Here is a 24,564-nt window from a genome sequence, read left to right on the forward strand (position 1 = left end):
GTGTCCTTTGTAGGGACATGGATGAAGCTGGAAACCATCATTCTCAGCAAACTATCGCAAGAACAGAAAACCAAACACCGCATGTTCTCACTCATGGTGGGAATTGAGCAATGAGAACACTTGGACACAGGGTGGGGAACATCACACAGTGTCCTTTGTAGGGACATGGATGAAGCTGGAAACCATCATTCTCAGCAAACTATCGCAAGAACAGAAAACCAAACACTGCATGTTCTCACTCATGGTGGGAATTGAGCAATGAGAACACTTGGACACAGGGTGGGGAACATCACACACTGGGGTCTGTTGTGGGGTAGGGGAAGGGGGAAGGGATAGCATTAGGAGATATACCTAACGTGAATGATGAGTTAATGGGTGCAGCACAACAACATGGCACATGTGTACATATGTAACGAACCTGCACATTGTGCACATGTACCCTAGAACTTAAAGTATAATAAAAATAATAGAAAGAAAAATGTCTGGTATGGGGAATGAATATTGAAACACTCACAAATTTAAAGCCTTCAGAAGTTTTTCTCAGCTGACAGAATTTTATTTCTCCAAAAGATGCTGGAAAATATGAGCAGGGTCTCTGGTAAAACCAATGAGGTCATAATGACTTTATGCTAATATATGCAGTTCAAGTAGAGAAAGTTTTAACAGCTAGAAAATCATCCAGACTGGTACAGGTAGGGAGACTGGGAGAGTGACAAGAAATGACAAGCCCATTTTTAATTCTTTACTAAGTAAAAATTTATAAATCTTCTAATGCTGTATTTACATAATTGGCCTATAATGTTCATAAGGAATTTTGCTACATCTCTGAGATGGAAGAAATACAGTCAAACGTTTACTTCCCTTTAACTTACCTTATGTGTTATACATCTTGACTTTTTCTTTTCGACTTTTTAAAACAGTTACTTTATTATCTTTAAAAATCATTTTCGAATCTATGTTAGAAGATATTTTAGTATTATTTCTGAAAGCAGGTATTATTCATGATACCTAGCCAGTTTTTAAGAAATAGCAGAATCTTATTAACTATTTTTAATAAACTCACTCATCCAGTAATCATCATTTATATATCTTATTACTGTATATAATCATGTACTTTCATATTTGTTAATTTTATTGTCATACTATCATTATCATGAAACATGAAGTGTGAGTGTTTTACACAGAGTAGAAACTGAATTAAGTGATTTCTTCTAAATCATACTGCTGGCAAAACTAGGCAAAGAATTTAGGTGTTCTGGCTTTGATTTTACTATTTCTACCAATAGGCTTCTTTTTGCATTGAAGTTTTATGGTTTCTATTCTTGCTGCCTAGCTGTTTTCATGTGCTCGAAGTATTTGTCAAGAAAGAGAGAGAAGGGAAAAAAAAAGAAGAAAAGAGTTGTGATTAATTTCCCCAGTATGTACATACTGGCCTTGACTCTTAGAAATACAAAACAAGATATCAATAACTTTGGTGGCAAAGTCTGGTAGAAGATATGGCTCTCCTAAGAGCAAATTACTTTATTTAATGTCTGCAAACTGCAAAGAAGGTACAGCATCAACATAGTAATTGTTCAGAAACTGGAACTTGGTTACTATGGAGACATTACCTCATAGTTCTAAGAGTCAGTGTTGGCCAGATGCAACAATTGTAGTCATAAAGGTCTCTTTGCAAAGTTACTGCCCTGTCTCTCAAGCTGCTTCCAGTGAATGCTACACACCTTCACCGTGGTTTGTCTGATATCCTTAGCCAAGATCAGGATTGGCTATGTTGGTACTTATATATCCTCATGAGAATTCTGGTTCTGGTACTAGTTTGGTAAAGAAATTATTAAACGTGGTTGATGCTTGAAGGTAGTTGGATTAACAGGTGAGGTCACTTTGGAAAGAAAAATCTGCCTTGAACCTCAGCGATATTCATTGTCTGATGTCATGATCTGCTTTCCTAGGAAAGAAAAGAGACTTCTCTTCTAGCCAAGATGAAAGATACATAAGACATTCAGGAAGCTCTGGAGGCAAATGCAGAATAAAGGCTATGAACAGAAAGATAAGATGGAGAAACAAGAACAGTGAGCCTGCATAGATGCAACGAAAGCAGAGTTAGAGCTGAGTTATAAAGGAGGAATGATGGCATGCTTGACCGCTTTTGTTTTAATACCTTATGAACCAGTTAGAATTAGAATACATCTCACAAAGTTTCTAGAAATAAAGGACTGTAGCATACAACTAGTTCCACAACTACTGTTTTATAAGGTTCTGGTCCTTGAGAAGCATAAAAATCCACCTGGACAGATCTCCATAGTATATGACCTAGCTGAGATTCCAAAGTTCCCATTTAATATGTTAAGCCAATTTACAGAAATAGTTTCTTTCTAGAACTATTTTATAGAACTGGGGACAAAAAAAAAATTACTAGAATATTGGTTTTAGAAATGTCTGTGAGAATGTTATATAAAATTATAATCACTGTTTTTACATTTAATATAAATCATCAACTAAAGCATTACCATTGGTTTTCCAATGTTTTCTTTAAAATTGACGTATTGAGTATACATAATTTAATGCTATTGTTACTTTGGACCTAAAAGTCCTATGTTGATTGTTCAGTCCAAGTCCATTTTTAAATATTTGTTCTTAGAGGTCCTCTGAGAAATGATTGTCATCAATATGATCAATGCAGCATCTCCCAAAGTAACACTGAAATGCTAGACTTAAGCTTTTGTAACTGCCCCTGGTTTAATGTTAATCAATTATAGAAGGAGTGAGATACCAAGAAGGGGCTTAGAAAATTACTTATGCTTAAGGAAAAGTTAACTAAGCACTGAGAAAAATCTCTCATCTTCCAAAAGAAGACTAATAGGTAGGCAAGTGGAAGGTTCAGATGATGGACTGTATCATATGAGTTTGTTCCTGGAATGTCTCAGCTCTTCCAAAGATGTAGGCAGCCATTAGAAATTTGTTATTTGGCCAGGCATAGTGGCTCATGCCTGTAATTCCAGCAATTTGGGAGGCCAAGGCAAAAGAATCACTTGGGGGCAGGAGTATTAGAGACCAGCCTGGGCGTCATAGCAACACCACATGTCTACACAATTTTTTTTCAAAATTAGCAGGCATGGTGCCATGCGCCTGTAGTCTCAGCACATGGGAGGCTGAGGTGGGAGGATCACTTGAACCCAGGAGTTGGTGGTTGCAGTGAACTATGATTGTACCACTATACTCCAGTCTGGATGACAGAGCAGACCCTGTCTCATAAAAAAAAAAAGAAAGGAAAAGAAAAGAAAAATTTCTTATTCACCTACCAAAATAAGAATACCTTATAGCTCCAGGACAGGTTTCTGTGATTGCAAAGATTTTGTTAGGGCTTCTCGGGAATCTTTTGTGGAATTAAATTTATTTTAAAGTGCTATTGTTTTACTAGAGGAAAAAAAATTGAGATCTTATAAAATGAACATGCTGAAAAGAATTAGCCAGTCTATTATGAAGCCCAAATGTAAGGAATGTTGAAAGAGAAAAACATTTCTCTGCTGTTGTAGTCAATGTCAGGGAAAAGTCCTGTCTTACAATCCTGTCTCATGTTGAACAAAGATGAAATATCTGTAATCTGACAATTTACCTCTAAAGTCTCCTTCCCACTACCTCTACAGTCATATTCAATAGTGTATCTTCATAGGTTAGAGCTTTTCTAACAAATATGAATTCTTGGAGTGTCAGCAGGATGTTAAGTGCACGTGCTTATTAACTAGTAATAATGACATTTTCAAAGCCTAGTAATCATGACATTTTCAAAGCCAATGCCATTTAATTATTTTAAAAATTTGCCTGAGATGTCTGTGCCTTCTGAGAGGCACATTAAGAGCAGTCTAGCTTTGAATACAAAACTCTCCAGGTATAAGATTTCTGATAAAGGAACTTTCACATTGTAGAACAAAATGATTGTGAATACCTTTTGGTAAACAAAGAGATATTGAGGGTGACAGCAGCAAGATGGCAGAGTAGGAAACTCCAGGCCCTCATTCTCCTATAAGGACCTGAAAGAAAAACATGTAGAGGCTGGCTAAAATAACTTTATAAGAGCTCTGGGAAATAGATCAAAACAGAGATAATTCATGAAGGCAAAATAATTAGTTCCCGACTTATAGTGGATAGATATGTGGACCCCAGAAAGGGAATGGTTGAACTGGCCATTTGTCTCATTTTTCAGAGAAATAAAGGGTTTGGATTCAAGGACTTTGTTCACCATTTAAGCACTGAACACGCATGCATACATACATGCACCCTCAAAAATTGCTTTGAGGTCACTGGGAAGAGCCTCAATGTGACTCATAAAATGAAATGTCCTAAGTCTTTTCAGGATTCATGTCAATGAAGTGTTGTTTAACTTGTAAAATCATTGTACTGAAGCTCATGAACCTTGTTCAATGATTGTGCGCTAGTTAACAAATGCTTTTATATTTATAAAAAAGAAAGGAAATCTTTGTTCATGGTAAGATTCACTTAGTACGTACTAAAAATAGTACGTGAAAATGATCTTTTTTCTCTCTCTTTTCTGTCATTCCCTCCAATACACATACACACACACAAACATGTACAGTTTATTTGAAGGCAGACATTCACTAAACAATCTTAATATAGAAAAGTTAGTTAACCAGCAACAGGAATTAAAGGAAAAGCATAAAGGAAACGATGATATATTAAACCAGAATTATAATCATGATTTTATGGTAATGGAAATGGGAAATATGATAAATGAACAAAGTGGAGGTATAAATGGCTTATAAAGTCTCAACTTAGAGTAAAAAAATACATTTAAAAGCCTGGAAGGAGATGGTAAAATGTCTTGTTGGTGGTATTGTAATGATTAGTATTATCTTTTTTCTACTTACACATTTTCAGAACCATCTACAATAGAAATTTGTTAATTTTCAAATATTTTAAAGCATATAATAAATTGATAATAAAGTGTTTTATTTAGATTGTTAGAACTAGAAATACAAGATGCTATTATGCTTGTGTTGGATGCATATTACCTTTGAAAAGCAGAATTCTGGGTAATAATGATAGCCCATGCTTCTTTTATTAACAGCCAGTTTTACTTTCTTATTTATTTGTTTTGTTTATTATATTTTTTGTACACAGAAGAGAAGACAAACTTGGAACTCCCCCAGTATATTCTTTAGTACATTTTTCCCCAAAGATGATGGGTTCGGTTGCCACAACACTGCCATTGTCATCTTCATTATCCAGTGGAATGCCTCTTGGTTATCATCTGTCTAGTCCTCAGATTAGTGGAGTAACTATATCAACAACTGGACAATTGACTTCTAAAGCTACTGCAGGTAGCTTTTCCCGAGTGGAAAACAGTTTGGGTAAGCAAAATATGAACCCCATATTTTTAGAGTACTTTTAAAGCATATATTTCAATAGATTGCATATATGACTCTCAGCCAGCATGATGTTTTATTATTAGTCCCCCAAAATGCTAACTTCTTAGTATCTTATGAAAAGTAACTTAACTATGGTCATCACTGATCCTAGAACTGGGGTGTTAAATTCAGGCCACATACATGCATGTGCCAGATATATCATCCTTATAATTAAGATGTCTTGAGTTATCACGATGGTTCATGAGTTGACTGCTAACATACATTAGAATTGCTAGAGAATTAAAAATTCCAATGTATAGCATTAACTGCCCTTTCTCTGAACACTGCCAGAAGGTTTAAGCCATATCTTGTGTACTTTGTGCCTTTAGGAGATGTATGGCTTAAGTAAGGAATAGACAGGTAGATGAGACAAAGATGTAGCATAAAGTAGGTATAAAATAATGGAGAGAAAGTGGTAAAACAATAAGGAGAACTTGAAGGAGAGGAAAATGAAAAGGGTACTATGATCAGAAAAAGTAAAGTTTTGACTGTTACCAACAATGTGCTCAGCAATACCCATGCTCTAGGGTGTTTGTTTCTCACCATGTTTAGGGAACTTTGAGGGTATGTTTTGTGGTTTACTGAAGACACTATCATCCTTTAAAACACAGGCCCTACTGTTTTTCTACAATGTTAGGCATCAGGTAGAGTACTTAACATCTCAGCATCTCATTTTCCACCACTGCAAAATGGAGATTAAAATAGAAATGTCACAGGGCTATCCTAAGGATTAAATTTTATGAAAATTACCTAGCACATAATGAACACTCAATAAACATTAGTTGTTCATAGATTTGGAGTTTGTATTTCAATTGCCAATCAACTAACAAGTTTCAAAACTGGTAGCACAAATAGTCCAGTGACTATCTGATGCCTCCATTATCCTCTACCATTCTGTACTCATTTACAGCCTGGCTGCCCCTCATCTATATTTCATTTTGTTTCTGATATTTTTTAAAAATCTTTGATGCAGGTTATATAGGGTTTTTTCTCCTGCCATCAAGTTATATAGGGTTTTTTTTCTCCTGCCATAATGGTCATATTCCCTATGTTTCCTTTGTTGTATGACAAATATAAAATTTCCCAAGAAACCTCCTAAGTTTACACTGACCTTTAGGATGACCAAAACCCACATACTGAAAATGCAAATACAAATTTTAGATCTGGGAAGAAAAGATTTTCTGTCATTCACCATTATATCATCATGGCATATGTTCTATATTTGGGTTAAACTTTGGCTCTTTGCAATGGGGCAAAAAAATGAAATACAGTGGCTTCCCCTTACAGTATGGGAGCTGAATTAGGATGCAGTCTTCTCCTTCCATTACTGTAGATTCCACTTCTCTAGGTAGATGTCTAGGTTCACTGAGATTTGTTGCACTTGGTTCATTGCCATCTTTTGTTCTAGACAAAATAACAACTGGGACCAAAGTTAATGTGTCTTCTTTTCTCTTGAAATAGCAAGGCCTTTATTTCTCGAGATGAGCCATTAAGAAAGATGCTATATATTATCCTTTCTCAAAGGAATTTAAGGATTAAGGAGAAGTACTCGACTGAGAATGAATTAATGTAATTCCAAATGTTTCTTTTTTTCTCAACAAAATACTTTGAGGAATCTTCTTTAAGAATGATGATTTTATTCCTTTGTATCTTTCACCTGTTTTGGTTTTGCTAAAGATGTAAGATTCAAACTCTAGATTGTCTTAATCCTTTGAGGATTTTGGACCGAGAGTCACATTAACCAAAACTCTGTACTGTAATAATAGCTATCATTTACTAGCAGATAAATATTAAATATTATGCTAGACACCTACATGATCTTCAGCTCTCTTATCTCATTATACAAGGTAGTGATATCTTTATTTTATGTTCAGGAAAATGGAAACGTGGAAAATTTACATCACTTGGCTTAGTAAATGGCAGAACTGAATTATAATTACAAGTCTGTCTAAATGCAAGACTCATTGTTCTTTCCACTTCATCACGATGTGTCTTTGTAGTGTAACTCTCTCTTTGCGGATGTATTATTAGATTTGTCCCCAGAATGGCTCTTTATGTTTAAAATTATGAAACCTATTTTGTATTTGAATCAAAGTAGTGAGGATTTAAAAGAGCAAACTTCGAATAGGACACTAGAATCTGATTAAGCATTACTTTATCTTTCTAATAAAGTATTTTAATTAAATAGAGGAAGTTTATGTCTTTACCTGACAAAAGTACTAACCACTGTAGGAAAGGATTCATATGAGGTTTTAATTTATGGGTGGTCATTTGGGAATTTTAGCATACATGAAGTAGAATAAGGCTATATTTATACGTAACATATCTACATTTGACAGAATCAAATGTTTTTCCTATTTAAAAATTGATGATGCTTCTAGTACAACTAAATAATCAGTTAAAGAGTCATTATACTAATGATATAATTTATTGTTTAGGATAACTGAAATAATCTCTAGGAATTGAAGATGTCACTATAAATATCCACTTACTGATTATTTTATGGATTTTTGTTTAAAGCTTCTAACTATACTTATTAAGTGTGATAGTGATATTAAAATGTAAAAATATAATTTTGTAGAAGCAGAGAATAAAGATAATGGCTCTGGGTCCTTTTAATGTCATTTTATTTACTTCTCTCCTGGTTACTTATTTCTTTGGTTTACTTGAAAGATGCCAGCCCCTTCTTGGTTCCAAAGAAACAAGATGAATCACCCATGATTGGAGATGGAGAAGATTATTTTCTTTCTCTGTTTGGTGATTCAAAGAAACTTACAGCACACTCAAACTACACTCCGAAAACTTTAAAATACTTTTCTATGATTCTTGAAGAAGTTGGCCAATTTACCGCCAGGTACGTATTTTATTTGAACTACTTAATGTCTTCTGTCAGGGTAGGAAAATAAGTCAGCAGAAAATAAAGTTCTAATCTATAGTTATATGCATTATTTTATCTAAACAATAATCAGTTCATTGAAATATAACTGTTTCATCTTCTGAGCAATTAAAATAAATTGATAAAATGGTCTAAAGGACCAAACAAAAAATGTGAATTCTTCAAAGATGCCAGAGTAAACAGTGCTAAGTAATCTTTACTAATAGGGTCAACTCAATTATTCAAGACACTTTTTATTGTTGTTGAATTATTTAGATGGATCTAATATATGTGTTTTCTTCTAGTAGCTCTTGAGTTCAAGACAGAAGGAGAAAGATAAATTTTTACTTCATTGATCCATTTTTATGACTGTTAGTATCTATGTAAAAAGAAATTGATCAGGAAGAAAGTTGATATTAGGACTAAAATAAAAGAGTTATGATCTATTCGTTTATATTAATATAACCCTGCCTTATTTATTACGTGAACAATATACTGAATTTGAAATACTAGTAATAAGCATATGTTGATAGAAGTCAGTAGATGGCTAAAAGAAATCAGAGTTGAGGGTCAGATATGAAGGAAATTTTCTCTCCCTTTATGCCATGTTTCCTAAAATCAATCACCCATGCCCTATTACAATTTAACAGTGGAGAATACCTAAGCATTTGCTCTATTGTCTAAAAACACCTCATCAGATCCTTCAGTACCTACTATGTTAAAATTATGAGCAGTTTAGAACAAAATAAAATGTTTAAAGCTTCTGTTAAAATGCAATCCTATTAAAAATGGTGGTGTAGAAGCAAGCTGTCTTCAGTTCTTATCCAGCCACCCCAGAAAACAAAAACAAATACACAGTGCCAAGATTATCATTATCATCAGCAGTATCTCAGAACTCAAATATGAGGATGAGAGAATTCCTGAGGCCACAGAGAAGTGAAAAACACTCATATAATAATTAAGCTCTCCAGAGGTCAAGGACAAAGAGAAGAACCTAAAAGCTGCAAGAGAAAAGAATGTGTCTAGCAACAGACTTCTCAGTGGAAACCAGGTAGGTCAGGAGGGAATGAGACAGTGTTTTTAATGTGTTAAAACCCTGCTATCCAAGAATAGTGTATCCAACCAAGCTATATTTCAAATATGAAGAGATAAAATCTTTCCCAAACAAAAGTTAAGAGAATTCACCACCGCCAGACCTATCTTATAAGAAATGCTAAAGAGAGTTCTTCAATCTGAAAGAGAAAAACACTAATGTTCAAAAATAAAACACTTGAAAGTATAAAATCTCTGGTAAAATTAAGTACATGGAAAAACCCAGAATTGTAATTGTGGTATACAATCCACTCATTACTCTAGTGTGAATCCCAAAAGAAAAATCTATCAAAAACAGTAATAGCTATAGTAATCTGCTAAAAGATAGGCTGTATAAAAATATGTAAATGGAGAAAACTAACAGTCAAAATATGGAAGGATGGAGTTCTAGTCTAGAGATTTTTTCTTTGTTTCGATTCTTTCTTTCTATTCTTTCCTTCATGCTTTAAGTATTCATCTCTTTAAAATAACTTGTCATAGCTGTAAGATGTTTTTTGTAAACCTCGTGTAACCACAATGCAAAAATCTATAATAGATTCACAAAAAATTAAAAGCAATGAATTAAAATATACTACCAAAGAAAATTACTTAACCACAAAAGAATATAGTAATAAAGGACAAAAGGAAGAGACAAGTTATAAAACAACCCCAAAACAAGAAATAAGTTCTTCTTATCAATAATAATACTGAATGTAAATGGACTCGATTCTCAAAAGGCATAGAGTGGCTTAGGGATAAGGAAACAAAATCCAGCTGTATGCTGCCTACAAGAAGCCCACTTCACCTACAAAGGCACACAGACTGAAAGTGAAGGGATGGAAAAACATATTCCATTCAACTGGAAACAAAAAAAGAGTAAGCATAGCTATACTCATATCAGATAAAATCGACTACAAATCAATGACTATAAAAAGAGACAAATAAGGTCACTATATAATGATAAAAGGGTCAATTCAGCAAGAAGGTATAATAATTATAAATATCTGTGCACCCAACACCAAAGCTCCCAAGTATATAAAGCAAACATGAATAGATTTAAACAGAGATATAGACCGCAGTACAGTAGTAGGGCACTTTAACATCCTATTTTCAGTAATGGACAGATGAACCAGACAAATCGTAAAGAAACATCAGAGTTAAATTGCACACTAGACCAACTGGGCCTGACATGTGCAGAACAGTTCACCCAATTGCCACAGAATATACATTCTTTTCATCAGCACATGGAACATTTTCCTGAATAGACTCTCTCTTAAGCCACAAAACAAATATCAAAAAAGCAAAAATTATGTCAAGTACTTTTGTGACCACATTCAAGTAATTATGTCAAGTACTTTTGTGACCAGAAATCAAGAAGAGGAACCTAGGAAAATGCACAAACACATGGAAATTAAGAAAAACACTTCAGAGCAACCAATAGATCAGTGAGGAAATTGAGAAGAAAACTTAAAAATGTCTTGAAACAAATGGAAATGGAAACACAACATACCAAAATCTCTGGGATACAAAAAAAGCAGTACTAAAAGGGAAGTTTATAGCAATAAATACCTGTATCAAAAAAGTAGAAAAGCTTCAAGTAAACAATCTAACAATGCATCTCAAGGAACTAGGAAAGCAAGAAAAAAACAAACTGAAAATTAGTAGAAGAAAAGAAACAATAAAGATCAGAGAAAAATAAATGAAATTGAGACTAAAAAAAATATATCAACAAACAAAAAGGTTGGTTTTTTTCCATGATGTTGAATCGTATCAAATACTTTTTATGTATCTAGTGAGATGATCATATGGTTTTCCTTTTTTAATATTAAACACCCTTGTACTTTTACAATAAACATTTGGTCATAATGTTTATGTTTTAATATAGTTTGAATTCCATTTGTTAAAATAATGTTTCAAATTTTTGCCTCAATGTTTGTAAAGATTATCGGTCTGTAGTTTTCTTTTCCTGTAATGTCCTTGTCTCTTTTGGTATCAGGGTATGTCCACTCTTTATGAAATGAGATGGGATATAGTTTCTTCTTTATGCTTTTCTAGAAGAGATTGTGTAGAAGTAATTTTTTTCATAAATGTTTTATAGAACTTATTGGTGAAGCCATCTGGGCCTGGAATTTCTTTGTGGTAAAGTTTTAAAACTATAAATTGTATTAAAATAGATATTAGGTTATTTTAATTATTTCTTCTTGAATAAGCTTGGGTAGTTTGTGTCTTTCAGTAAATTTGTCCATTTTTATCTAAGTTGTCAATTTTTTTGCATAATGTCATTTATAATATTCTCTTATTATCCTTTTAATAACTGTAGAATCTTTATTGGCATCACCTTTCTCATTTCTCATATGGTCATCTGTGTCTTCTCTTTTTCCTGATCAGTATCACTGGAGATTTAGTTTTATTGAGCTCAAAGAATATGTGTTTGGTTATATTTGTTTCCCCTATTTTTTTGTTTTTTATTTAATTGATTTTCATTTGGGGCTACATTCCCTTTCTTCTACTTTGGGCTTTACTTGATTTTTTTTCTAACCTAATTTTTAAGGTGAAATTTGAGGTCATTGATTTGACACCTTCTTCTCTTCTGATACTACAGGAATTTGGTATTATAAATTTTCCTCTAGGTACAGCTTAGTGGCATCCCACAAATTTTAATATGTTGTATTTTTATTTTCATTCAGTTCAAAATACTTTTTAATTCTCATTTTCTTTTTGATCCTTGGGTAATTGAAAAGTGTGTTATTTAGTTTCAAAGTGTTTTACAGATTTTTCAGTTCCAGTGATTTTCCAGATTATCTTCTTGTTACTGATTTCTAATTAAATTCCATTGTGGTCAAAGAACTTACTTTGTATGACTTGAATCCTTTTATATTTACTGAGACCTATTTTATAGCCAGGATATTAATTATTCTGGTAAATGTTCTAGGTGCACTTGAAAAGAATATATGTTCTGCTGTTGTTTAGTAGAGTGTTTCACCTCAACCATGTCATGTTGGTTGATAGTGTTGTCTACTGTGTTTTTGCTGATTTTTTGACTACTTGTATCAATTATTGAGAGAGAGGTATTAATATCTACTAAAGTTGTGGATTTGTTGATTTCTCCCTTGCAATTCAATCACTTTTGTTTCATGTATTCTAAAGCTTTGTTATTAGATGTAGGAACAGAAACATTTAGGAATGTTATATTCTTCTGATGAATTGATCCTTGTGTCATTATGAAATGACTTTCTTTATCCTGGCAATATTCTTTGTTCTGAAATATATTTTGTCTGATGTTAATATAGCCACAGGAGCCTTCTTTTTACTGGTGTTAGCATGGTATATATTTTTCCATAATTTAACTTTTGAACTATTTGTGTCTTTATATTTAGAGTGCATGTCTTGTAGGTAGCGTATAGTTGAGACTTGCTCTTTTAGCCAATCTGAAAAATGTCTTTTCATTGGGGCATTTAAACTATTTACATTTAAGGTTATCATTACTATGATTAGGTTAAGTCTACCATCTTGTTATTTGTTTACTCTTTGTCCCAGTTTTTCTCATTTCTTGAATATTTTCAAGATCTTGCTCTACTATCTTTTGTCTAAATTGTTTCTAGTAAATTTTCTGTCATTCTTATATTTGTTCCTCTGCACAAATATGTCTCTTTTTTCCCCCTCATTCTGCTTTTAAGATGTTCTCATTATCATTGTTTTTGGGAGATTTGATTATGATGCGCCTGGTGTAAATTTCTTCAAATTTCCTATGCTTGGGGTTGTTACACTTTTTTGATTAGCATATTTATGGATTTTGAATTTTAAAATTCAAAATGGAAAATTTTTTACCATTATTTCTTCAATATATTTTGCCCCTGCTTCCTCTCTCCTTTTAAGGGACTCCAATTTCACATACATTAGGCCACTTGAAGTTGTACCATAGTTTACTAATGCTCTGTTGTTTTATAACTTTCTATGTACTTTTTCCTCTGATTGTTTCTTTTTGGATGGTATCTATCATTATGTTTTCATGCTCACTGATCTTTTCACCTACAATGACTACTATTATGTTAATCCCATCCAGTGTATTTTTAAATCTCAGTCATGTCTCTACATTTTCAACATACAAATACAGTTATAAGGATGTTTCCTTTTCCACTGTTTCTAACATCTGTGTCAGTTCTGCATCATTTTTGATTGATTTTTCTCCTTGTTATGGGTTGTATTTTTCAATTTATTTGCATGCCTGGTAATTTTTTATTGTATGCCAGAAATTGTGGATTTTACCTTGTTTGGGGGCTTAGAATATTTTTGTATTTCTATGAATTTTCATTTCTTGAGTTTTTTTCTGGGACCCACTTAAGTTACTTGGAAATAGTTTAAGGCGTTAAGGACTAGCTTTTATAGCTTGTTAGGTGGAAGCAAAGCAATATTTTCACTTTGTTATTATTCTCCACTACTGAGGCAAAAGTCTCCTTAGTACTCTATGCAAGGCCCCATTAATTGTGAGGTTTTTCAGTCTGGCTGGTGGGAACTTCCTTACCCTGTGAGAGCTTCAAGTACTGTTCCTTCTAATCTTTTCAAAATGGTCTTTTTCTACAGTCAAATACATGTGCTGATCAATCTTCTGCTAAATACTCAAAGGGGACCATCTGAAAATCGCCAGTGCTCTTTCTGCAGCTTCCCGTGTTTGATACTCCGCTTGTGACCTCCAGCCACCTTGGTCTCTTCAGACTCGCAGCTCCATCTCCTCAAGTCAGAGAGGATGCACCTTCCATGATGCAGCCTGGAAATTTTCTCGAGAAATAGTCTGGGAAAATTTTAAGTCTCACTACATTTCTCTTCTGTCTCTCAAGTATCACTATTCTTTTTTGACCAGTATCAAATATCTTCAAAAATACTGTTTCTTGTATTTTTCCAGATTTTTAGTTGTTTCAGATGGAAGGCCAAAGTCATTTCTTATAGCTTCATCTAGGCTGGAAACAGAAGCTGATTCTCAATTCTGTTGTTTTCAATCAAAGCTGTTGTTTCTTTCCTACTACCACCCACTATCTGTAGGGATTTGTTTAATATCTGCCAGCAGAAGAAAAAAAAGGAGTTGTAGGTAAACAGGAAACAAAGTAGAGACATTATTAGGATTTTCACTAGTTACACATGCTCCCTGACACTATATCCAAGACCTTACCTTGGCTTCAAGTTTAGTTCTAAATGTCTCAGGTGTGACCAAACTGTATTAAGAAGGCTAACTTCTCATTCATCCTCCATCTCAACCCCCAAGAAATTCTGCATCCTACATGTCTATAGTCAAAATGATAGTAAGCTCTGAATTCAGATGGGCCTCACTGAGATCATGATAAACACACGAATCGTTCTAGTTTAAAACAATTTTGAGGCTGCAAATATCCTCATCTTCCCATAGGATTGTTATTCAGACTAATCCCCATTTATTTTTCCCTTGGATGATTTAGAACCTTGTAGTAGTGATGTACAAATTTACACCTCCATTACATTAAGGATCTACCATCAAAACTTGTAGGCATCAGGGTTCTTATAGTCCCAATGAACTGAATTAAGTTCCCTGAGACTTTCTAAGTTGGTCCTTTAAAAATTTAAGGACTCTTAAATGCTGTATCCCCTAATCAGCCCATATGCCCTCAATTAAAAACACCTATATGGGAAATGATAGGTATATACAGGTTGGAAGAACTGAAACTTCAAAGATAATTTTAGCAAACTGCAGAATATCAGAAACTTAAAAGCAGACAAATAGCATGGAGCTATCAAGGAGAGCCCAACAAACAGATAAATTAGTGCTTAAATAATGGAAAGTAATTTTGTTTAAAAAGTGACACAGCCATGTATCTCCCCAATCTCTTTATAAATAAAGACTGTGCAAAGGCTACTGATGGTGATTGCAACATCACTCTCCACTCTTAGCCAATCACAAATTATATGTAGAGGTCTCAAGTCACTTTCCTACTAAAGGTAAACGGGAAGGCTGGCAGGGAAGAGAAAAAGATAACCACTAAAGGTTGTGTGACAGCAGATTAACAGCCCGCCTCTCGGAACTTGCATGCATTGATCTTATATCAAAAAGAAGGCAAATAAAGGGCTCTGATATGGACAATGTTGTTTTCTCCTTCAGACAAGAACATTTATTCTATGTATTCTATGTATATGCATAAAATAAAAATTTAAGGTTAATGAATAAGCACTTTGCTTGTATAATGAAGGATTTTTGAAAAATAACTGTAAATATCCAGCTATATGTATAATAACAAAGGAATAGCTGAGCTATTCCAAGGTCTTACCCGTTTAAAAACAAAAGTCAAATTAGTGCACATCTTCCCAGGCAGAAAAAGTAAGTCTGAAAAACAAAAGGATGCTCTCTCAAAAAATAAAAACAACCTGCAGAGAATTTAGTAACAGTAAGATGAGGATGATACAATGGTGTTCCAGGGATGTCAAAGAGTAAAATGTTACATCCAAAATTTGGCAAGAACCATAATGATAATGCAAAAGAAAAAGAAGAAGAAATTATGACATAAATTGTTCAAAAGTGAGCCTCTATAAAAAAGGCATTCTCATACAACGCAGGTGAGACCACTATTTTGAAGGGAATTTGATAGTGTATATTGAGAGATTTCATAGAAGGTTACACCCATTATTTTCATAATTCCTCCTCTGAGAGACAAAATCCAGAGTGATAGCCTGACAATTAGAGCCACTTTTCTCCTGAATACAGCGGCCAATTTTGACAGCTGCAACTAAGAGGCTGAGAAATTAGAAGTTTTTCTCAAGATTCATAGGACTGGGTGAATAAAAATTCACTGGGTGAATATAGGCATTTAGGGCCTATAAAAAAAAAACGGAGGGTCACTTGAGGCTTTCAGTTGGAAATTCAAGGAAAGACGAAGAGTAAGGCTATATGCAAAACAGACCGGTACAGTGTCAAATTATTTCACATTTAATTTAAAGTGATTTGTTCCCAACTTAGATGCCTACCAGAAGCAAAAGTAAATCTTGAGTGAAAAAATATTATACAGAACCTTAAATTATCTCTGCAGTTTTTTCTCTGTAATACTAGGCACTAAACAAAAAACAAAGAAACAAAAAAAGTGTACAAAAGAGAAGAGTGGACCAAACACCAAGATTAAAAATGGACACCAGAAACAGGCCTAGAAGGTCCAGACATTGTAGTCATCTGACCAGGATTTCAAACTAGCAATGACTACAATATTCAAGTAATTAAACGACAAGATAAAAAATTTAACATAAACCTGGGAACTAAAAGAATCATAAACAAGTTCTCGAAGTAAAAAAAAAAAAAAAAAATCCAACAATGGAAATTATTATTAGGTGGGTTTAAAATTACACTTGATATAACAGAAAATTACTGAAATATTCTCAGAAGTAAATATCTAGACTGAATCACAGATAGCAAGGTTATAAACAAGCATAAGAGACAAATAAGGCTTTAATCTACTTCTATTTAAAGTCACTGAAGGAGAAGAAAGATGGAGGTAGAATGGTATTGATGGAAATACAGGAGAGAATTTTCCCAGACTAATGAAAGACATCAAGCCAAATGTTCAAGAAGTACTACCAACGTCCAACAGGATAAAAGACAGAAAACAAGCCAGCAAACAAACCTAGATACATTGTTTAAAAAAAAAAAAAAACTTTTTAAAACAGAAGATGCAAAAAAAAAGTCTTAAAGTCAACCAGAGAAAAAGGACATTTGCCCTCAAAGAAACAACCAAAATATTGGCTGGCAGTTGGTTTATCAACAGAAAAATGGAATAACGAGACACTAGACTAAATATCCAGTGAGGACATTGGGACTGAAACCGTAGGCCAACTCGGCAACATTTCTGACAAACTGACTCTAAAATCACAAGAAATATATATTAGTGTTCTATTGCTGCCATAATAAATTATCACCAACTTAGTGACTTAAAATAACATGAATAGTACCCACTTATTAACACATAGTTCCCTAGGTCATAAGTCTGGATTGTCTCAGCTGATTTCTTAGAGTTTTACAAGGTCAAAATTAAGATGTCAAACTGGCTCTTATCTGGACGCTGAAATAAATCTGCTTCCAAGCTCTTTGAGGTTGTTGGCCAAATTCAATTCCTTGCAGTGATAGTACTTCCTTACTAACTGTCAGCATGCAGTCACCCTTAGCTTCAAAAGGCTTCTCCCCAGTCCTTGCAGATGAGCCGCTACATCTCAGAACCAGCAACAGTGCATCAAATCCTTCTTTTATTTGGAGTCTCTCTGTCTTCCCTCCCACTGCAGCTCTCTTCTGCTTCCAGCTGGAGCAAATTCTCTAATTTCAAGGGTTCATTGATTAGATTAATTCACCTGAATAACCTAGGCGAATCTCCCTATCTTAACATCCATAACTTTAGTTACATCTGCAAAGTTCTTTTTGCCATCTAACATAACATACTCACAGGATCCAGAGATTAGAGATAGACATCTTTGGACAGCTATTTTGCTTACCACAAAGGGTTAAAGTCTAAAAAGAGTTAACACAATATTGGAAAAGAAAATCAGAGGGGACTTGTCCAACCAAAGCCAAGACTTCATCTAAAACAATACAAATTAAACCCATTTGGTATAGACACAGGATGAACAGCTAGATCAACGGAATAGCTAGGAAGCCTTATAATATTCAGAAACTTGCTGTTTGACTAAGGTGACATTACAAATCAGCAGGGAGATGATGGACAATCTAATAAACATAAGTAGGAAAATTAGCTCCTTATATGAAATACACTCTCACACACATATATATACAGACAAATCAAGCTGTTCAAAGCAAATTATTGAAACATTTAAAAGAAAATATGACATAAGAGCAGGGAAAGATTTCTTATATAGGACACAAAAAGCAGAAACTATAAAGAAAAAGATTGATAAATTTTATTACAGTAAAAATTTTAGAAATATAAACTGTACCATAGGAAACATTATAGATGAAGCATTTTTAAAATCTCTTCTTGCAGAAAATATGTGCATATAATTAAATACTATGCTATGAATACCACAAATCAATTATAAAAATGTAAATTCAGAAAAGTGAATGAAATGATATGAACAGGTAATTCATTGAAGGGGGAAACTGAGTGGCCAATAAGCAGCTTGTGTAACTGCACTATAATCAGCGAAAAACAAATTTAAGTGCAATGAGATTCCATTTTGTACCCATGATAGGAAAAAAAAAATAAGAAGGCTGAAAATTTGAAGTGTTTATAAGGATATGGGAAACAAGAAGAGGAAATAGTATGTGTGTGCATGGTGAGTGAAGCCTACAGCAGCATGAATTATGCTCTTGCAAGCAATTCTTTATGGTTGCAGTTTAAGCATAAGGTAGGAAGTAAGGAAAAGGGGGTTAAAGAAGCTGACAGATAAGGTAGGGCTTTGTTTGAGTGCTGTGATGTTTGTGTTTTCTATAGAAGGAAATGGTAAGATATTGAAGGATTTCCAGGAAGGAAGCAGAAATAGGTTTGGATTGTACAAAGATTGCTCTGGAAGCAAAGTGGAGAATGCGTAGAAGGGGATAAGACTGAAGACAATAATTAGGATGCTGATTCAATGTCTCATGGAGATGATGAGAGCGTGATAAAGGCAGCAGTAACAGCGATGGAGAGAAAATGTAAACAGATGCCACCGAAAAGGAAGAATCAGCAGAACCTGGTCACGAATAAGGAATGAAGGATAAGAAACTGGGACAGTGATGGAAGTTTCAGGCTTCACCAACAGGGTAAACGATGTAATTTACTGGAATAGTTTTCTAGTTGGGAGAGTAAATTTACAACAGACCAACGTGTTGAGTTCAGAGGTACCTTTTGGGATCTTGTGGTCAGTTGTTTCTGTGGATCTGAAGCTCAGTAGGAAGGCAAGAGATTTAGTTTTAGTAGTCATGAGTGTATTTATGGTTAGTAAACACTGTTCATGGATAACATCACCTATAAGGATAAATGGGGGAAATAAAAGAGGGCTAAGAACAGAATCCCAGGGATCAACATCTGGGAGATGCGTGAAGGGCCTGGGTGAAATCTGAAAAAGGGGCTGAAAAGTAACAAGACTCTTAGAGGCAAAACAGTCGACTTGAAGAAACAAAGACAACAGTTTCCAAAAAGAGGGCATGTCTGGCAGAGGCCAGTACTGAGAAGACATGAAGATATAGACTAACAGTTGCCACTCAATTTACTGATTGTGAAGGGCACTGGTCATCTGGGTCTTTGGCAGTGGTAGGTGGTTGTGAGGTAAATAAGAGGTGATTAATCAGTGATTAATTAGTGACATAGCCTTTTCCAAAAGCTAGGTTGTGATGGCAGTAGGAATGGTAAGCTGGAAAAGGCCTTTTCTCTTTTTTCTTTGTTAAGGTGGTAGCCCCTAAAGGATATATAACTATTTGGGGGAAATAGGTAGTCCAGAGGGATAAGCTGGTGTTAAAGGAGAAAGGAAGGACAATGAGGGGACTGAGTTGCTGAAGCATCAGGAGGAGTTGGTGATTAGAGGGCTTCACTGCAGATGGGAGAGGGGGCCTCTTCCACGGAAATGGGGTGGGCTACAGAGAAAAAGTGGGCTCGGCTATAGGAAAGCCTAGGAGAGCCTGTTTCTAAGTGGGAAGCAGGGAAATGCACTAGTCTCTCTGATGGTCATGTTTTCTTAGTGAGATAATTTTCCAAGAGTGAGAATAGAGATATGGGGCAGGGATCTGAACATTGTTGAAGGATGGCAGAAGTTTCTGACTTGGCTCATGAAGATGACAACTTGCTGTCAGTCAGCAAGGGCCCAGATGTGGTTGGAGACCACTAAGATTTTGGTAGCAACTATCTTTGTGTGTGCATTTTCTTGCAGAGTTCAACCACCATGGTGTGTACAGAATTTAAACAACCTGAATGGTTAGGTCAAACTTATTTGAGATTTTACTTGTTGAGTGACACAGAAGAACAAGGGTTAACATTTATTGAGTGACCTCGGACATGGGAATTAATCTCTGTAAACCTCAGTTTCTCTATCTATAAAATGGGGCTAAAAATACTACCTGAGCTGTTTTAAGAATTAAATGAGATAATACAATATTCTCACATTTTTTGAATGTGACCTTCAATAAGAAATATGTAGAAGTATTTCAATGAGAAATATGTATGTTATTGTGTGAATTATATGAGTTATCATGAGTCCACAATACCTTCACCAAAATACTTGGGGAATTATGTATTTCCAAATTCAGAATGTTGACAATTTTAGGAAAGGAAATTTTAGAACACATATTATGTAAACACCCTGTCAGGGATTACGGAAGTATCAAAAATCAAACATTAATCTTTTCACAGAAAAATATATAAATATTCACATAAACCATGAACAAAGACTATAAATAGCCTCACCTGCGTTTTGGACCAGGCTTTTCTTCAAATCTGTTTTAAAAAATTTTTGTTTGGTTTTTCAGAGCTTTCTGGATTTTGGAACTCTGGATGAGAAATTGTGGAGAATTATATATAGAGATAGATAAATAAATAGAAACATAGATGTAGATATACATATAGAGATGTTAGATAGTGTTTTTAGGTGCCTGATGTATAAGTAGTATTGTTATTATTATTGGTACGGATGGATGTATCTTATTTTTAAGATGGGGGTCCTTGCTTACCAAAGTGAGTTTTGACCTACTAGTAAGTTGTGACTCGCAATCTGAAAAACGATGATATATAATGATATGTAAATGATTAGCCTGGTCCCTGGATCATACATAGGAAGCTCTCAAGGCAAGCGAAAAGGTGAAAAATACCATCTTATGTTTATTTAAAGTTTTTGCCTTTCAAAAATCTTTTAATCACAGTTGCTATTTATCTTTAGTCACTTTATCAGAAATAAAGTAAATGATTTGTCTCTTGATCTACTTTTGAGAGTTTCATGTCTCAGTGATTTTATCCTGAACAGTAGGAAATTTAAACTATTATAATTCACAACTTCCTGTGGCTTTTATACCTTGACACCTAAAATACTTTTTAGGTTTTCTTTATTTTAAGTGAAATGGATTATTTTATTGCACAGATAAAGAAATAGAACTAAAAACTCAAGCCATTTGTCTGAGGTTACAAAATATACTACTTCTATATAGAACTTGGCCAATAGAATATACAGTTTAAGAACAACTTTCAAGTACTTTATTATTCACTTCTTAAAGTGAGTCAAAAACACTCCTATCTGAAGGCGCCTTACAATATTTGTGTTTTATTTTCTAGTTCTCTTGGAGACATTGAAATAGCTGAAGTGAATGTCAAGGGTTTGTTCGTGAAGCTCATTAACTCTTCCCTTGACAAAGAAATGGCAATTGGAGATCACATTCTCCAGCAAAATGTGAATGGACAAACCATTTCTTTGTACCGATTCCTTCCAAACATTGTAATGCATGCCAGTTCCACAGTAACAGTGAGTATAAGAGGATAAATACTGTACATTAGAATCGTACAGGACAAACTTGTTGACGCTGTCAGTCTGTGGCTCAGCACTGTCTCGTTATCACTCTATCTGGACCTGTACATAAGGTGTGATTTTGTTGTTGTTGGTTAATTACCACACTTTGTCCATCTTCTGGATGTAAGTTAATACCCACAGTTAAATTTCCACAGCTGTTTTCAATTTTGCGTACAATATCTTTTGTTTTTATAATTTAACTATTAAAATGAAATTTTTAATTTCCTGAAACCAAGTAAATATAAACCTGAAAAGACAAGCAAAGAGATTGCTTAGAGAACAGGTAATTAGCTGACACAGGAGGGTTCCTCTCTTTTTTGTTTTTTCCTTTAATCCCTGTAGAGCAGCTGTTTGGTGTTGCATAGCTTGACATTGTATATGATATAGTCATTACATTTTAAAACCTCATCTGTTCAGAAAGATTATGTTGCAGTAACCCTATGGCATTTACAAAATTGTATTCAACTCCAGTGGCATTTGTCATTAACAATTTTATTACAGGTGTGGGCAGCAGCATCTGAAGCAAAGCATCAACCTCCATCAGATTTTCTTTGGAAGGAACAAGACAAGTTTAGAGCAAGTCCCGATTGTATAACAATCCTGTGCAAACCAAACGGTCAAGTTAGTTTCTGGTTCTTAACAATTGTTTTTTAAAAATATTGTGCTTATCGAGCATATCTGTATTTTGTATTCTTTTCATTTTATACAATGTGTCTAAGTGCATAAATGTCAGTAAAATTGACTTTATGCCTAAAAGATTATTTTATTGTCAGTTTCTTATAAATTTATTATTTTTAAAAAATTTCAATAGTTTTGGGGGAACATGGTGTTTGGAATAACCATGTTGTCAAATGGGAGAGCACTCATTAGTTCTTAAGTGGTGGTATTCCATGGTATGTATATACCACATTTTCTTTATCCACTTGTTGCTTGATGGGCATTTGGGCTAGTTTTTCATAGAATGGATAGTTATCCTTACGTTTCCCATCCTCTTAGCTCACTCGATTATTCTTTTTATCCTTAAAGCTTGGATAGAACCATCACTAAATGCCACAACACATCAGGCAAATCCACAGCGTTCTCTTCCCAGTGTCAGAGGGCCCCAGAGCGTCTTACAATTTGGCAAAAATAATCTTGATATCTCATATTCCTAAGAAGCCTCTTCAACTTTCAAAGTCGAGGGAAGATTTTATTTGTGATATTTAGCCTGAAGAGTGGGATAAGGAAGGTACTCAATACGGGTCTTTTCTATTTATTTTTTCATTTCTCAAATATTTATTGAGACTCTTCTCTATTTTAGAGCTATGCTAAGTACTGGGAATATAACAGATTAAGATATAGTATCTGCACTCAAGGAACTAATATTCTAATGAAAGAGCCCACAATATTAATTTGAAATGACTATACTTTACTCCTTATAAAATTAAGCATATTAGCACTAGCTTTGTGTAATTTGTTCCCAGTATTTGGCAATTTTATATTTTCACTCAACCTTTCTCTTGGTATAATATTGGCATAAATATATATCCATGGACACACCATTAAGGTTCAAAGGTATTCCTTTTTGCAACAACAAAAAAGTTAATCCTTTTTCAAAATGATTTTTAGATCATTTTTAAATACCTGTGTTTTTTTCTTACCCTCAGTCTAACTTACTGTGTCATTTACTACTGACCCACAAAATATGTTAACCGGAATCTATCTCTGAGTTTCTCTTTTGCTGCATTATAATCCATGTTGAGATTGACTTTCCCTTTAAAATAGACTTGGCTAATTTCTTAAGAACCATTTACTGTCTTTCTGCGGGAACAGTTGTTAGGTGAGGACAGCACCCATTAGATACAACTTAGCAGCCTTCACCCACTTAGCTTTAGATCTCCTTGTGGGCTCGAACTGAATTTTATAATACTTCTCTGATGGGGAAAATAAGGCTACACAATCTAAGTTATTTACTTATTTTCACTGATGGGGAAAATAAGGATACACAATGTGAGTTATTTACTCAGCCTCATAAGAAATCATTACCAAAACCCAGTTTAGGATTAAGGCATTCTTATCTCAGAACTTTCATCATAGTTATCCACTCTGTAAACCAGTTTGTGGTTTCTACTTTGTATGTGTGTTGCTCCAGGCACTGAGCGTTGAACCAGGCAGACCAGGTCCCTGAGCTCCTGGAATGCAGATTTTAATAAGTTTTCATTTCTTGCAACTGAATTAGGCTTTGTACTTAGACTGTTCCTTTTACCCAGTGATTTGAATGACTTTGCACATAGAGAATCAGACCATTTCTGTGGGGTGATATAAGCACAAATAACTGTGCCTGCTAATGAAAGACTGAACCTGATTGATTGATCTATATGGAAAACATTTAAATATATTTTGTATCTGTCAGGAATGGCGCCTGGTGCTAGAAAAGGGAACATAAGTATTGCACACTTCTTGTCCTCAAGAAATTCAGAGTCTACTAGTAGAAATTGATATGTAATAATAAATAATTGCAATACAGTGAAACAATGCTTTAATAAAGTACGGGCAGCCCAGGTCAGAAATATCAACTCTGTAAAGGAGAACATAAGAAAAAGCATTGAGAGGAAGAGCCATGTGTGGTGAATCTGTAGTGGAGAGGAGTTTGCCCTCCTAACCTGAATCATGGCAATCTTGCCCCTTTTCACCTCTTGGACTCTCCTCTCTCCATGCTTCTCCATGCACTCTGCT

The 24,564-nt window shown here is 34.4% G+C and overlaps 1 protein-coding gene across 2 annotated transcripts in view; it reads left to right on the top strand.

Annotated features, from left to right (window-relative positions):
* Nucleotides 1-24,564, top strand: part of LMNTD1 (lamin tail domain containing 1) — a 243,623-nt gene that overhangs the window by 99,765 nt on the left and 119,294 nt on the right. The window contains exons 1-6 of one of the 2 annotated variants that reach the window (XM_011946990.1): nucleotides 1,652-1,870; nucleotides 1,950-2,069; nucleotides 5,137-5,366; nucleotides 8,097-8,277; nucleotides 21,618-21,804; nucleotides 22,351-22,470. In XM_011946990.1, the coding sequence (XP_011802380.1) occupies nucleotides 2,020-2,069; nucleotides 5,137-5,366; nucleotides 8,097-8,277; nucleotides 21,618-21,804; nucleotides 22,351-22,470 (768 nt within the window). In that variant the 5' untranslated portion in view covers nucleotides 1,652-1,870; nucleotides 1,950-2,019. Of the gene's footprint in view, nucleotides 1-1,651; nucleotides 1,871-1,949; nucleotides 2,070-5,136; nucleotides 5,367-8,096; nucleotides 8,278-21,617; nucleotides 21,805-22,350; nucleotides 22,471-24,564 lie in introns of those variants that run through there. The other variant, XM_011946991.1, reaches the window with a different exon arrangement.

This window comes from Colobus angolensis, unplaced genomic scaffold, assembly GCF_000951035.1.
Source record: "Colobus angolensis palliatus isolate OR3802 unplaced genomic scaffold, Cang.pa_1.0 Scaffold256, whole genome shotgun sequence".
In the NCBI taxonomy this organism is placed as follows: domain Eukaryota; kingdom Metazoa; phylum Chordata; class Mammalia; order Primates; family Cercopithecidae; genus Colobus; species Colobus angolensis.